The 12,182-nt window shown below is 37.4% G+C and overlaps 1 protein-coding gene across 1 annotated transcript; it reads right to left on the bottom strand.

Moving 5' to 3' along the window:
• Positions 1 to 137: 137 nt before the first annotated feature.
• Positions 138 to 2,810, bottom strand: LOC143575900 (dihydrofolate synthetase-like). Its single transcript, XM_077060149.1, has 10 exons — positions 2,526 to 2,810; positions 2,300 to 2,397; positions 2,057 to 2,207; positions 1,925 to 1,987; positions 1,692 to 1,853; positions 1,374 to 1,565; positions 1,143 to 1,242; positions 859 to 990; positions 631 to 753; positions 138 to 520 (listed from the first exon to the last, which is right to left on the bottom strand). Exons 1-10 carry the CDS (start codon positions 2,805 to 2,807, stop codon positions 180 to 182), a joined length of 1,644 nt encoding a protein of 547 aa, XP_076916264.1. The 5' UTR covers positions 2,808 to 2,810; the 3' UTR covers positions 138 to 179.
• Between the last annotated feature and the right edge of the window lie 9,372 nt (positions 2,811 to 12,182).

Consider the following 12,182-nt stretch of genomic DNA (forward strand, 5'->3'; position numbering starts at 1 on the left):
TACAGAAGTGTTGTATACAATAGCTTTACATTAACTTTTCACAATTTCCTTTTCTACAAATCTCTTAAAAACTTCAGTTATTAGATGTAAATCTTTCAAGTTTAGTAATTGTATACAAATGAAATTGAAATAAGAGTTACACATTAAAAAGAATATCTAAATCTTTCAAGTTTAAATCATCAGAAGGAGCATAATACCGAAGAAACAATATGCAACGATCCAGTAACCACAAAAAGACCTGGTCGGTCATTGACCTTTGATTTAAGTATTGTATCCCCAATCCTCATAGACTCAACAACCGAACGACTGCTGAAAAGTAAAGTACTGTGCTCTGCAGATTTACCTGATTGATTTTTGAGCAACTCTTCATATTCTTCAACCCCATACTCCGATAATTTAATACCCAAGTCGTTAGAAACTTGGATCCAACTGTCTCTTAACAAGGACAAAGAAGCCGTCCTGTACCGGTCTCCAGCAATGTTAACTTCTGTCAAAAATATAGCATCCACTTGATGCTTCACTGCAATAACATATCAGCGTTAAGGTTACAAATTATAATATAAGATCTCACATTTATATAAATCGTGCAAATAAATTAATAAATAACAGATAGGCCATTAAAGAACTTACATGCAAGTAATTCTCTTGCAAATGCTTGGTGGTCTTTGTCACCTGCCATAGCAACCACAAAAACTAATTTTGCGTCCGGATGAATCATGTCAGCCAAAGCCTTGGCAGATTCTTTGGTATGAGCTGAACTACAATATCCCAAAAAAGTTACAAAAAGGAAAAATGAATGTTTTGGTCAACACTTCAGATCACATATGCGTGAACCCGTAAAAGCAGAAATCATTAAACCTCCATCTAGTAGAATTGTAGCACCAGGTAGTCCTAATGCCTCGGCCTCTACTGATGTTAAAAATTGGCTTCTTCCTAGCAGTTGTGTACTTTCCAGACCAGTACGAATTGATCCGTCTGATATGTTCCATCCTGTAATACAAGTGGAAATTACAGCAAATTTATTATTATTGTTGTTATATTATTAATTAAATATATGTTTTAATCCTTAACCCAACCCCCCATTTTTCCAGTTGTATTCCCTGCATATTTAATGGGTGTAACAGGGATCAGAGTTGAAATACCTTGATTGCGAAGGCAGAGTGCTGCACATGTGGCGGTTGCAGCATTTTGAAGTTGGTGCAATCCCAGCAAACGCAATTTTACATCATAGAGCTCGATAGACTACATAAGTTCACAAAAGATTATGTTAAGACTTAAGAGTTGACATTTGCATTGATAAATGATTAGATAATGTATTTAAATGTCAACCATAACCGAAAAGGGTATTGTACAAGTCAAATTTAGGTGCATACCAATGGCAAGTCTTTCTCAATGTCAATAATAATATCAGACAGTTGGCATGGAATGCCAGAGACATTGTCAATGCCCTTAATGATACTTCTATTTCCAAAGTCAGATGCTGAGATTACTGGAGAACACATTGAAGATGCTTTATTGCGAATAATGAGCTCAATGTGTGGAAGATATGGCCCGCCTAGAATCACCTGATATTTTCAAACTTAGTTACATGCCCATCACCAAATTTAAGTAGATAGTATTATAGTTAGTTAGGTGAAATACGCCTATATGTAAATATGATCGATGTACGGAAACTGGGAGAACCACCTAACTGGGCAGCCATGTTTAATGATGCCTGATTTTGCAACTGCAATACTTTCCAACGACCCCCCTAGTGCAGCTAAATGTTCTTCACCAATAGTTGTTATAACAGAAGCTGCAAGATCTGAACTAGAGATGATATTTGTTGCATCACGAGCACCACCTAATCCAGCCTTCAAATGAAAAGACAAAAGTTTCATTTTTGATAAGAGAAAAGGTGCTTCGAGATGAAAAGAAAGTCTACCTCGATAACTGCAATGTCAACATTCTGTTCAGCAAATAGATTAAAGGCCACAGCAGTGAGTACCTATATCATGAGAGAAGCAATCAGAAATTTGATTACAAGGTAGTTGTTAGCATCAATTGAAAGGGATACCTCAAAATGACTAAGATGCCCTTGTTCAAGTTGCACAGCTTCATCAAGAACAGCTTTTATCCTTTGAAATAAAGAATTAACTGCCTTTGCTGATACCAGATCACCTAGTTTTCCAACTGTTATACGTTCCCTTATGGTCTTAATATGTGGACTGCTTAGGAAAGATGAATCAGATGGATGCTAGGTAATCCAAATCTTGAGTAACATTTACAAAAACTAATCATTGTTATCAACAAGCCATACCTCGTGTAGCAACCAACAGAATACCCTTGAGCACGCAAAATATTGGACAAAAATGCAGCGGTTGAACCTTTTCCTTTGGTCCCAGCAATGTGAATGGCCTAGATTAAATAACATAAAGTAATTAGCAGGCTGGCTCATCTAAAGATAGATAACAAGCAAATTACTTTGGTAAGTAATATTAGATGGTGAAATTTTGAAGGTTCATATAAATAAAAGTGCTAAGGACCTTATATTTAGATTGAGGGTTTCCAAGTGATTGCATTAAGCGCCTCATCCTTCCAAGATCAAAACCATCATCAGAGTCGGTTCCAGCACCTTTAGGAACGCCAGATTTCTCGTGGTTCTTGAGATTATTCAGATAATCATTGAATTCCTTCAGTTCCAACTCTTGTTCTGATATTAATCCTGAAAAGTTACAGCTGAGCCCTAAACCGACGTTTAGGTATTTCCTGGCAAGTAAAGACTTGTGGTGGCGATGGAAGGTGCCAGCAATCCTGGAGAATATCATCTTCTTGTATTTTACAACCTCCCTAGTTGTATCTAAGCTAAGTCACTATTGAAGGCATCAAACAGAATCTACAATCATTTCAAAAACTATTCAAGATAGTCTTCAAAAGGGATTTGGCATCGTGAGGTCCACTTAGCAAAAATGCAACATATAATGAATGCATGATAAAAATACCGATGAGCATTTCATCCCCTAAAGTTTCTTGAAACATTAATTGCTTAGGCATTTAATCAAACAGTTGGAAGTACATACGATTCTATGGTCAATTTGATAATCCATACTTTTAAGTGAAACTTAAAAGTATCTTGCTTGTCGAATAGATCAAATGCTGTTGTTAATTCACTATTAAATATCAATTTCTGAAGCCCTAGATCTGAAATTGAAATCTCGATCAATCATGAAAACTGAAAGAAGAAGGAAAAAAAAGACAAACCTCGGTTTTGAAGAAGCAGAAAGAAGCAAAAAATAGTGAACAAGGAGAAACTAATGGCCGAATAAGTGAACTGAGTTACGGCTTGGTGAGACGTTAGTTTATGGTAGTTTGTTTGATAAATGAATGAAATGAACAAGAAATTTAAAACAAGTGATGCGACATTCGTTATTTTTGGTTTAACTTGTATTTGTTTTTGTATCGGAAACCCGACTCGTTTTGGTCTTTCGGATCTTTCGCTATTAATAAAATATTGGGTTTTTATGTTCGTTTATGTTACACAATTGTCGGATCAAGAAATCATCTCTATCGGTACGTTAAAACATCCTTTTTTTAGCTAAAACGAGTTAAAACAAACTTACTGGACTAAAATTGTCAAATAACAAAAGAATGTAACTCTTGAAAGCAATATTATGGCCAACCATTCACTCTTTCCCTATATAAACAAAACCAATACATCCCATCCGGGTTTGTTCAAACTCTTGATAGTTTGACTTTTCAATGCCAAACTAATACTAATTTTTGTTTCTAACTATTTTTTGTTAATTAAAGCTTGTTATTATAGCTTGTTTAAAACATACTCCCCTTATTTCCTTGGCTTTCCCTTCTCCGGCCATGGTCGGTTTAGGTGTATTGCTAGGCAGGGCTTCATGGAGGACTATTATAGTCATTGTTAACACTTTAAGTTTTGTTTAAGATTATTATTAATGTTAATGTTTAGTTCTATTTGTTTTAGTTTCCAAATCATTTTAATGAGTTCTATAGTAATGGGTATGTGGCAACCATTCTCGGTTTCATCTCGAGTCAAGAGTCGAACCAAAACCGAACTTTTGTTTAAATACTTTATTGTTAACATATTGTATGTAAGACTTGAGTATTATCAATTCTAAGTTTATTTTAATAAGTTCTATGGTATTGGGTATGTGGTAATCATCCTCGGTCTTATTCCGAGTCAAGAACCGAACCAAGACCGAACTCTCGTTTAAATGCTTTATATTTAAAATGATTTATTAATATGTTACATGTAAGATTTGTGTATTATAATTTCTAAGTTCCTTTTAATAAGTTCTATGGTATTGGGTATGTGGTAACCATCCTCGGTCTTATTTCGAGTCAAGGACCGAACCAAGACCGAACTAAACCGAGTTCACTCGCTTAAGACACACTAGTTGTGTTTTAGGCCACCGAATCTCGTATTTTTCTCTAAAACCATATTATAAACTAATTTATATTATTTTCTCAAAACACTTGGTATGTTGGATCCAACTTGATCTTATAACAAGTTTGGACCGACAATACCAAACACTTGCTTAACGGACGTCGAGGTTCTTCTTAATATAACTACACACTTGGTTAAGTTTTTTTTGATTTCATTGAGTTATCTCATAACATTTATTACTTTGGAATCTCGACTTCGAACTTGACCAATTATCAAGACTCGAACCGACAAATTCGAACACTCGTAAAGTCTCGTCTTAGTATCTATTTAACAAAGGGTTTTGCAATATCATAATTATACCCAAATATTTACTTAACAAAGGTTAAGTAAAACTAATGAATAGAATACCGAGACCGATTTCGAGTAAACTTACTTTCAAAAACCATTACTTTAATTTCTTATGTATTTACAATTTAACTCCCAAAGTTTAATTATTTGTCTTACTTGTCATGTTATTTTAATTTAAAGCTTTTAGGACCATCTACTAACTCAAGGCCCTTTTTAATCTAGGTCTTGCTCGTTGAACTTACCTTTCCATTGTTTCGCAAACTAATCCTTCAAGTTACTTATTTCATGTGAGTACATTCCATCCCCCGTTTTCCTTTTTATACTTTGGGGGTAACATGCATACTTATTAAAAACAAGAATGATTCATAATACTCGATTCTTAAACCACAAACTCTAGGGTGTATGATACTTAGAATATTTGCCCTATTGTGTGTTATATGTCTCATATATTTTACGTGCATGAGTGTTTATTTCTGTTGTTGTTGAGCCTCAATAAGTATGATCATACACACCCCTAACTACTTTAGCCTTGTGCTTGTAGAATAGGGCATCATTATCCGAGTATGTTGGTTGTTACCGATTAGAAAGGATCCTCATTTATTTATGATTTAAATACCGCAATTGTTGCTTTTATTTATAGTTTCATATACGAGTTGTGGATTTTTCCTCATATTATATATACTCAAAACTATGGAATTGCTTACCAACATACGTGTTGACAAATTACATTTTATGCATTGTTACAAGTTTGATTATTTGTTGACTGGAGTTTCAAGATGCTATTTTATTTGAGACTGTTTGGGTTATTAGAAGAATGAACAATTTATTTATTGTATTTGTGTTATTTTGTATTGAAGACTTGTGTTACTTTTGATGATTAAATGAAATGAATGAGTTGTGTAACATCCCGAAAATTCTAGAATAATCTTTAATGTTATACCTGCGTCGGGTGAATTATTTGAGTTAGTGGGATAATATGATAATATGATAATAAAGCTTAAGGGGTAGCGGGCTTGGTTAATAGAATTGAAGATGGACCAAAAAGGAAATATGGGCCTTATGTCCATGGGCATAAGGGAGTATAAATACCCCTTAAACCCTAATCCTTTCCATTTTATCCAAATCTACACCACAGCCTACACCTTGATACACACACACAAACACCATCCTATAACCCGAGCCAAGATTCGAAGGTGGAAACCCGAACCCGTTGGTGCTAGATCTTCGTGAAGAACCAAAACAACATCAAGGCTTAACCGTGTTCATAAACCGACTCGTTTAAGTTAGCCGTACACACCTCTCGGAAGGAGTAACCATCAACAGTGAACGTAACCGAGTCCAGGTGAGTTTCTAGCCCCATTCCTTGTTATGTCTTCGGGGCTGTGTGCATACTCGATGTGATAGTTAATACACTTACCCTAAATTGGTAAGTGTATGCCATGTATGGTTTATATGTTATCTATATATGTCTTGAATGAGAATGAAAGCTTGTCAGTACGTGAACGATCTTCGGATATTGCACGTACTGTCAGGTTAATAAAATAGATATGAATATTGTATGTAATGTAAAGATGATTGCTTGTCGGTATGTGAACGATCTTCGGATATTGCACGTACTGTCATGTTATAAATATAGATTTGAATATTGTATGTAATGTATAGATGATTGCTTGTCGGTACGTGAACGATCTTCGGATGTTGCATGTATTGCCAAGTATAGCGATTGTCTCCTTATATGGATATTAAATAATAAATTATGTACATAGTTCCTTCTACGGATAATATATATTGAGTGTTCCTTTAATGGGAAGCATGGTGTTCCTTTAATGGAAAGTACAGTGTTCCTTTAATGGAAAGCATAGTGTTCCTTTAATGGAAAGCATAGTGTTCCTTTAATAGAAAGTACAGTGTGCCTTTAATGGAAAGCATAGTGTTCCTTTAATGGAAAGCATAGTGTTCCTTTAATGGAAAGCACAGTGTTCCTTTAATGGAAAGCATAGTGTTCCTTTAATGGAAAGCATAGTGTTCCCTCTATGGAAGTATGTAGAGCGTCCTTCTATGGAGAATTTATACAGAGCGTCCTTCTATGGAATATATATATAGCACGGGCAATACCCATGGTTCTTTTAATAGATATTATGTGACGTTCCTCTTATGGATATTTATACAAGGTTAAGATATGTATGTATGTAAGATATGTGTATGTATTGTATGTCGCCTGATTAACTAGAACTCACTCAGCGAAGCTGACTTTTAGTATGCACACAGGTGAATATGATTAAAGAGCTAGCACGAGGTTGGCACATGGCACGGATTGAGCGGCTGGCATCTGAAGATGAAAGAAATGGTGTTTTAAATATGATGTTTATTATCATGGTTTTAAAGAAAGGACTTAATGTTTTGTAATGAATGATTTACGTTAACGTTTCCGCGAAAGTTTTAATAAACTCTGATTTGTAGAACTATGTTTATGAGTAAATCCAACGCTAAAGTAGGGCTACCGGGTTCGGGGCCTTACAAGTTGGTATCAGAGCAAAGTTCGAGAGATTTAACCCCCCCCCCCCCCCCATGCTTAGACTCGAACAAAAAATGGGATTTAAGAAAGAAAAGAAAGAAGATGCCAGTTCAAGATAGCCATGTGTCACTCAAGCAAGCTCAGTAATGGTACAGTATGTTAAATAATGTATAAAGATGTTCGCTTAATTGTTAAAGAAAGAAAATAAGCAGGTTATGGATAGGATTTCTTGATTGTTTGATTGATTAACTGTTAAAAGTAGAAACTAGCACAAGTGAAATCATGAAGGGAAGTATGTAGAACCTGAGGAGTAATGCAAATAGTTAATTACACTTGATCAACGTCATTAACTACTTACCTTACGAATCATGTGCTAAATAATTCCTAGAGTGATAACCTTTGTGCTTCCTTATAGAATACGAATGGCGAGAGCAAGAAGGTTTGTTGGTAAGGGAGGTGATACGGGATGTCAAGGAAGGCCACAAATTGCCCGAGAACCTTCTAAAGAACCAATTGTCCACTCGGGAGAGGAAAGAAATGAAACTCTGCGAGGACCAAGCCACAATGAAGGGCATCAACTGGATCATGTTGTTCAAGAAGCCATTGTTCAAGTGGTAGCTGCTACAGTTAATAAATTACGTCCTGGAAAGTCTGCCGAAGGACATGCAAAGACCACTGAGAGGACACGAGAAGACGGTGAGAAAGGTGATGGCAATGAAGGAGGAGTGAAGGGAACCAAACGATCTACAGATGTCGGGGAGCATGCAGGGAGGAAGACACAGAAGAGGGCAAACAAGGAAACATGCAAAATGTGCGGAAAGATGCACGGTGGCGAGTGAAAATGGGGTAAGGGTACCAACGTTTATCATAAGTGTGGTAAAGCTCATGGTGGAGAGTGCAGACTTGGATCGAATGCCTGTTACAAGTGCGGAGAGGTAGGGCATTATGCTCCAGAATGCACTGCAAGGCCCGCGTGTTACAGATGCGGTAAAACTGATCACAATGAAAGGAAGTGCAAGGGAACGAAGGCGGGATGCGCGAAAGGGATAGGAGCATAGGCAAAGGAAAACTGCAGAGAGGAGAGCTTGATGAAGGAACAATTGTTTAGACAATAGTTTAAATTTCGTTTTAAGTATGATTACCTAAGAACTTGTTCTGTGTTAAGGTTTAAAACTTATGCTTATCTATGACGTGTAATATATTGAGTTCATATGATTATTTATGTGATGATAAAATGTCGTGCTAGAAAATGGTGTTAAATGGTAGGAGGGGGTCGTGCTTGACACCGATTGTGTTTTCCCCTTTTAGAATACGAATGGCTGGAGCTGGGGAGATTGCTGGAATCGGAGGTCGCACTGGACGTCGTGGCAGGCCTCGTATTGTCCGACAACCCTCGGTAGAAACAGCGTCCAACACCGGAGACGAAGGAAGTGCAGCTGCAGGAAACCCGAGCAACAACAAAGGGGTTCAACTTGACCCTGCTATTCAAGCAGCCATTGTTCAAGCTGTAGCCGCTGCTGTGAAGAACCAGAATCCCGAGAGATCTGCTGGAATCCATTGTATGTAATGTAAAGATGATTGCTTGTCGGTACGTGAACGATCTTCGGATGTTGCATGTATTGCCAAGTATAGCGTTTGTCTCCTTATATGGATATTAAATAATAAATTATGTACATAGTTCCTTCTACGGATAATATATATTGAGTGTTCCTTTAATGGGAAGCATAGTGTTCCTTCAATGGAAAGCATAGTGTTCCTTTAATGGAAAGCATAGTGTTCCTTCAATGGAAAGTACAGTGTTCCTTTAATGGAAAGCATAGTGTTCCTTTTATGGAAATATATAGGATGTTACCTCTATGGAAGTATGTAGAGCGTCCTTCTATGGAGAATTTATACAGAGCGTCCTTCTATGGAATATATATATAGCACGGGCAATACCCATGGTTCTTTTAATAGATATTATGTGACGTTCCTCTTATGGATATTTATACAAGGTTAAGATATGTATGTATGTAAGATATGTGTATGTATTGTATGTCGCCTAATTAACTAGAACTCACTCAGCGAAGCTGACTTTTAGTATGCACGCGGGTGAATATGATTAAAGAGCTAGCATGAGGTTGGCACATGGCACGGATTGAGCGGCTAGCATCTGAAGATGAAAGAAATGGTGTTTTAAATATGATGTTTATTATCATGGTTTTAAAGAAAGGACTTAATGTTTTGTAATGAATGATTTAAGTTAACGTTTCCGCGAAAGTTTTAATAAACTCTGATTTGTAGAACTGTGTTTATGAGTAAATCCAACGCTAAAGTGGGGCTACCGGGTTCGGGGCCTTACAAGTTGCTTAAATATTGTCACTGTAATAGTGTCTTGTGTTCTTGAGCAATCAGTTACACCCCGGCATGTTCCGCCGCCTTTGGTCGGGGTGTGTCGAGTGGGGAGTGGTTTAATCCATCTTTAAAGTGTCATGTTATTTGAATCTATGTTGGGGTTTGATTATACCCCATGACCTTAGTTTAACAAACAAACATGAGCATTCAATCATGTTCGTTTATTTTCGTTTGTATATATATATTTTTTATTTATTACTCCCTAACATACAATAAGAAACTATATTTTCCTATTTTTATTGTTTTTCCAATTATTCTCATTTCTTTTCTCATTATTCATATTGATAAATACATTGATCTTAATCTTTATGTTCCATCGATTTTATATGTGTTCATGAACCGATCATGAACACATTCATTTCCTTAATGCACGAACACGAACATAAAATCTTGTACGGTAAGTGTTCGTGAAAACATCAGTTCCTTAACAAACGAACATGAAAAAGGCATTGTTCGTGTTCGTTCTGTTTGTTTGCGGCCCTAGCTCTAACCAGTGAATAAGTGAAGTAGCTGGAGATGTTGCCAGAAACTTCTTGATCAGGTAATTGGGTATGTGATCCGAATATAAGATTGATATAAAAAAATTCACCGATACGACTATGATAGATATTAGGTGATATCCAATCCACGTACCTAAACCATATATGGAAATCATATATCATAACTTTTTTTATTATTATTTTAGAAAAATGTCACGGAATAGTAACCGAGTTTCAAGCATGTTCCAATTAGGTCACTCATGCAATTTTTACCTAAATCGGGTCATTAAAAATTCAAATCAAGTCTCATCGTATTTTTTGTGCATCAATAAAGCAATGGACAAGAAGATGTGGGATCAAGATTTGCAATATATGTGGTCACTAGAAGATTGTCTGCACGATGCAATATAATTTTGTGTTTAATCTTCCTATTATAATATATCTATATTTAATGGGTTTTTTTTATTTGGAGGCCTTAGTCAAGTGTGCGCCTAAAGCATTTCGCTGGCCCACAGGCCGGCCTTGACGACGGCAGGTTGTAGTGTTACTTTTTTTCTTTTGCTAGTTTGCATTATGTTATATGCTCACTTGCATTTTGTTTTGTTTTTGTTGTATTGGTGGTGTTGTTTGTTTGATGAGTATAGCTTCTTGCTAGCATTTCATTTTAATAAAATTTTGTTATCGGTCTTGAAGAGGTAGGTCCCAGCAGAGCCCAGTGGGACCCGCAAGACTCACCTCAAAGAGGGACGTCTGCGCAGTTGAACCCGCAAGACTCACCTTCAACAGGGACGTCTGCGCAAAGGCTAAACTCGCAACTCACCTTGAAGAGACGTCTGCGCAGAAACCAACTGGATCCGCAGGACCCACCATGCTCAGAGACGTGACGTCCTTACACGCAGTACGCAAGCTGTTCCCGCAGGAAAAGCCTCCCAATGGTCGACGTACTCCGCCTGTTCCCGCAGCAACGGATACTAGCCATCAGGGAAGGCTACCCGCGCAGCAAGGCTACACGCACAAGGCACTTAACTCTTAAATAATTCAGTAATGTCACCTGAAGGAGTGAGCACGCCGGGATCACTCCCGCACAAAGCCAGAAACACTCCCGCACAAATGAGCCAGTCCGTACGATACTGGAGGATCTTTTGTACTGTACCTGACGAGGTATGGACAAAAGATCTGACCAAAGATACGACAGCTCACTGACAACAGTATGACGAGCAGCACGCTCTTGTACTGTATGTCACTATCAGCCGCTGCCTACTCACCAACCTGTCGGAGGACGTGCATAGCCTGCAGTTGGTGGAACAGGAATAGTACACAGCCGGCCTGGTCACTATCAGCCGCTGCCTACCCACCAACCACCAGCATGGCACGTGCATAGCCTACAGTTGGCAGAACAGGAATACTATTCAGCCGGCTGTACCTGCTTGGAAACCTACCTTCGGCTATAAATACTCCAACACCTTGAAATGGTAGGGACACATCACATTACATTACATTACCTGATCATTTCTTATCTTTTCTAGCAATCTCTTAATATACACTTATATTCAAGAGCAATCTAGTCTGATTCTCACGCCGGAGGGTGGTCACAAGGAGGTACCCCCCCCCCCTTCTAATTGACGAGCTCACGGTGTCTGTTTTGCAAGTCACCAGAATTTAGAACGTAGGTTTAGGGAAGTTGCAAGCAGTTTTAGAGGTTTTAGTTTTCTCACCGTTGAATTCAAATAACTCCACCACCATGCATCTCCTCTCCTGCTTCATCATCAATTTTCAATATCAGTGAATTGCATAGGTTCATAAACCCTATTCTTCACTCCGGCAGTTAATCGAAAACCAGAGTTATTATTGCGTGGTTGGGTATTCATCTACAAAGGTATTAGTTGAAAGTTTGAAACCCTAATATATTTGATTTTCTCATCTTTCATAGTAACAGTGCATTTTGATTTTTGAAATAGGGTTTGAATTTTATGTTGATGAAAAAGGTAGCTAAGGAAACAAGATTAAATTAGGTCTGTTATGCACATAACCTTTAGTTGTTTTAGAGTAG

This window comes from Bidens hawaiensis, unplaced genomic scaffold, assembly GCF_021521415.1.
Source record: "Bidens hawaiensis isolate Kalapana, Puna unplaced genomic scaffold, B.hawaiensis_p1.1 tig00027787_1, whole genome shotgun sequence".
Taxonomy (NCBI): Eukaryota; Viridiplantae; Streptophyta; class Magnoliopsida; order Asterales; family Asteraceae; genus Bidens; species Bidens hawaiensis.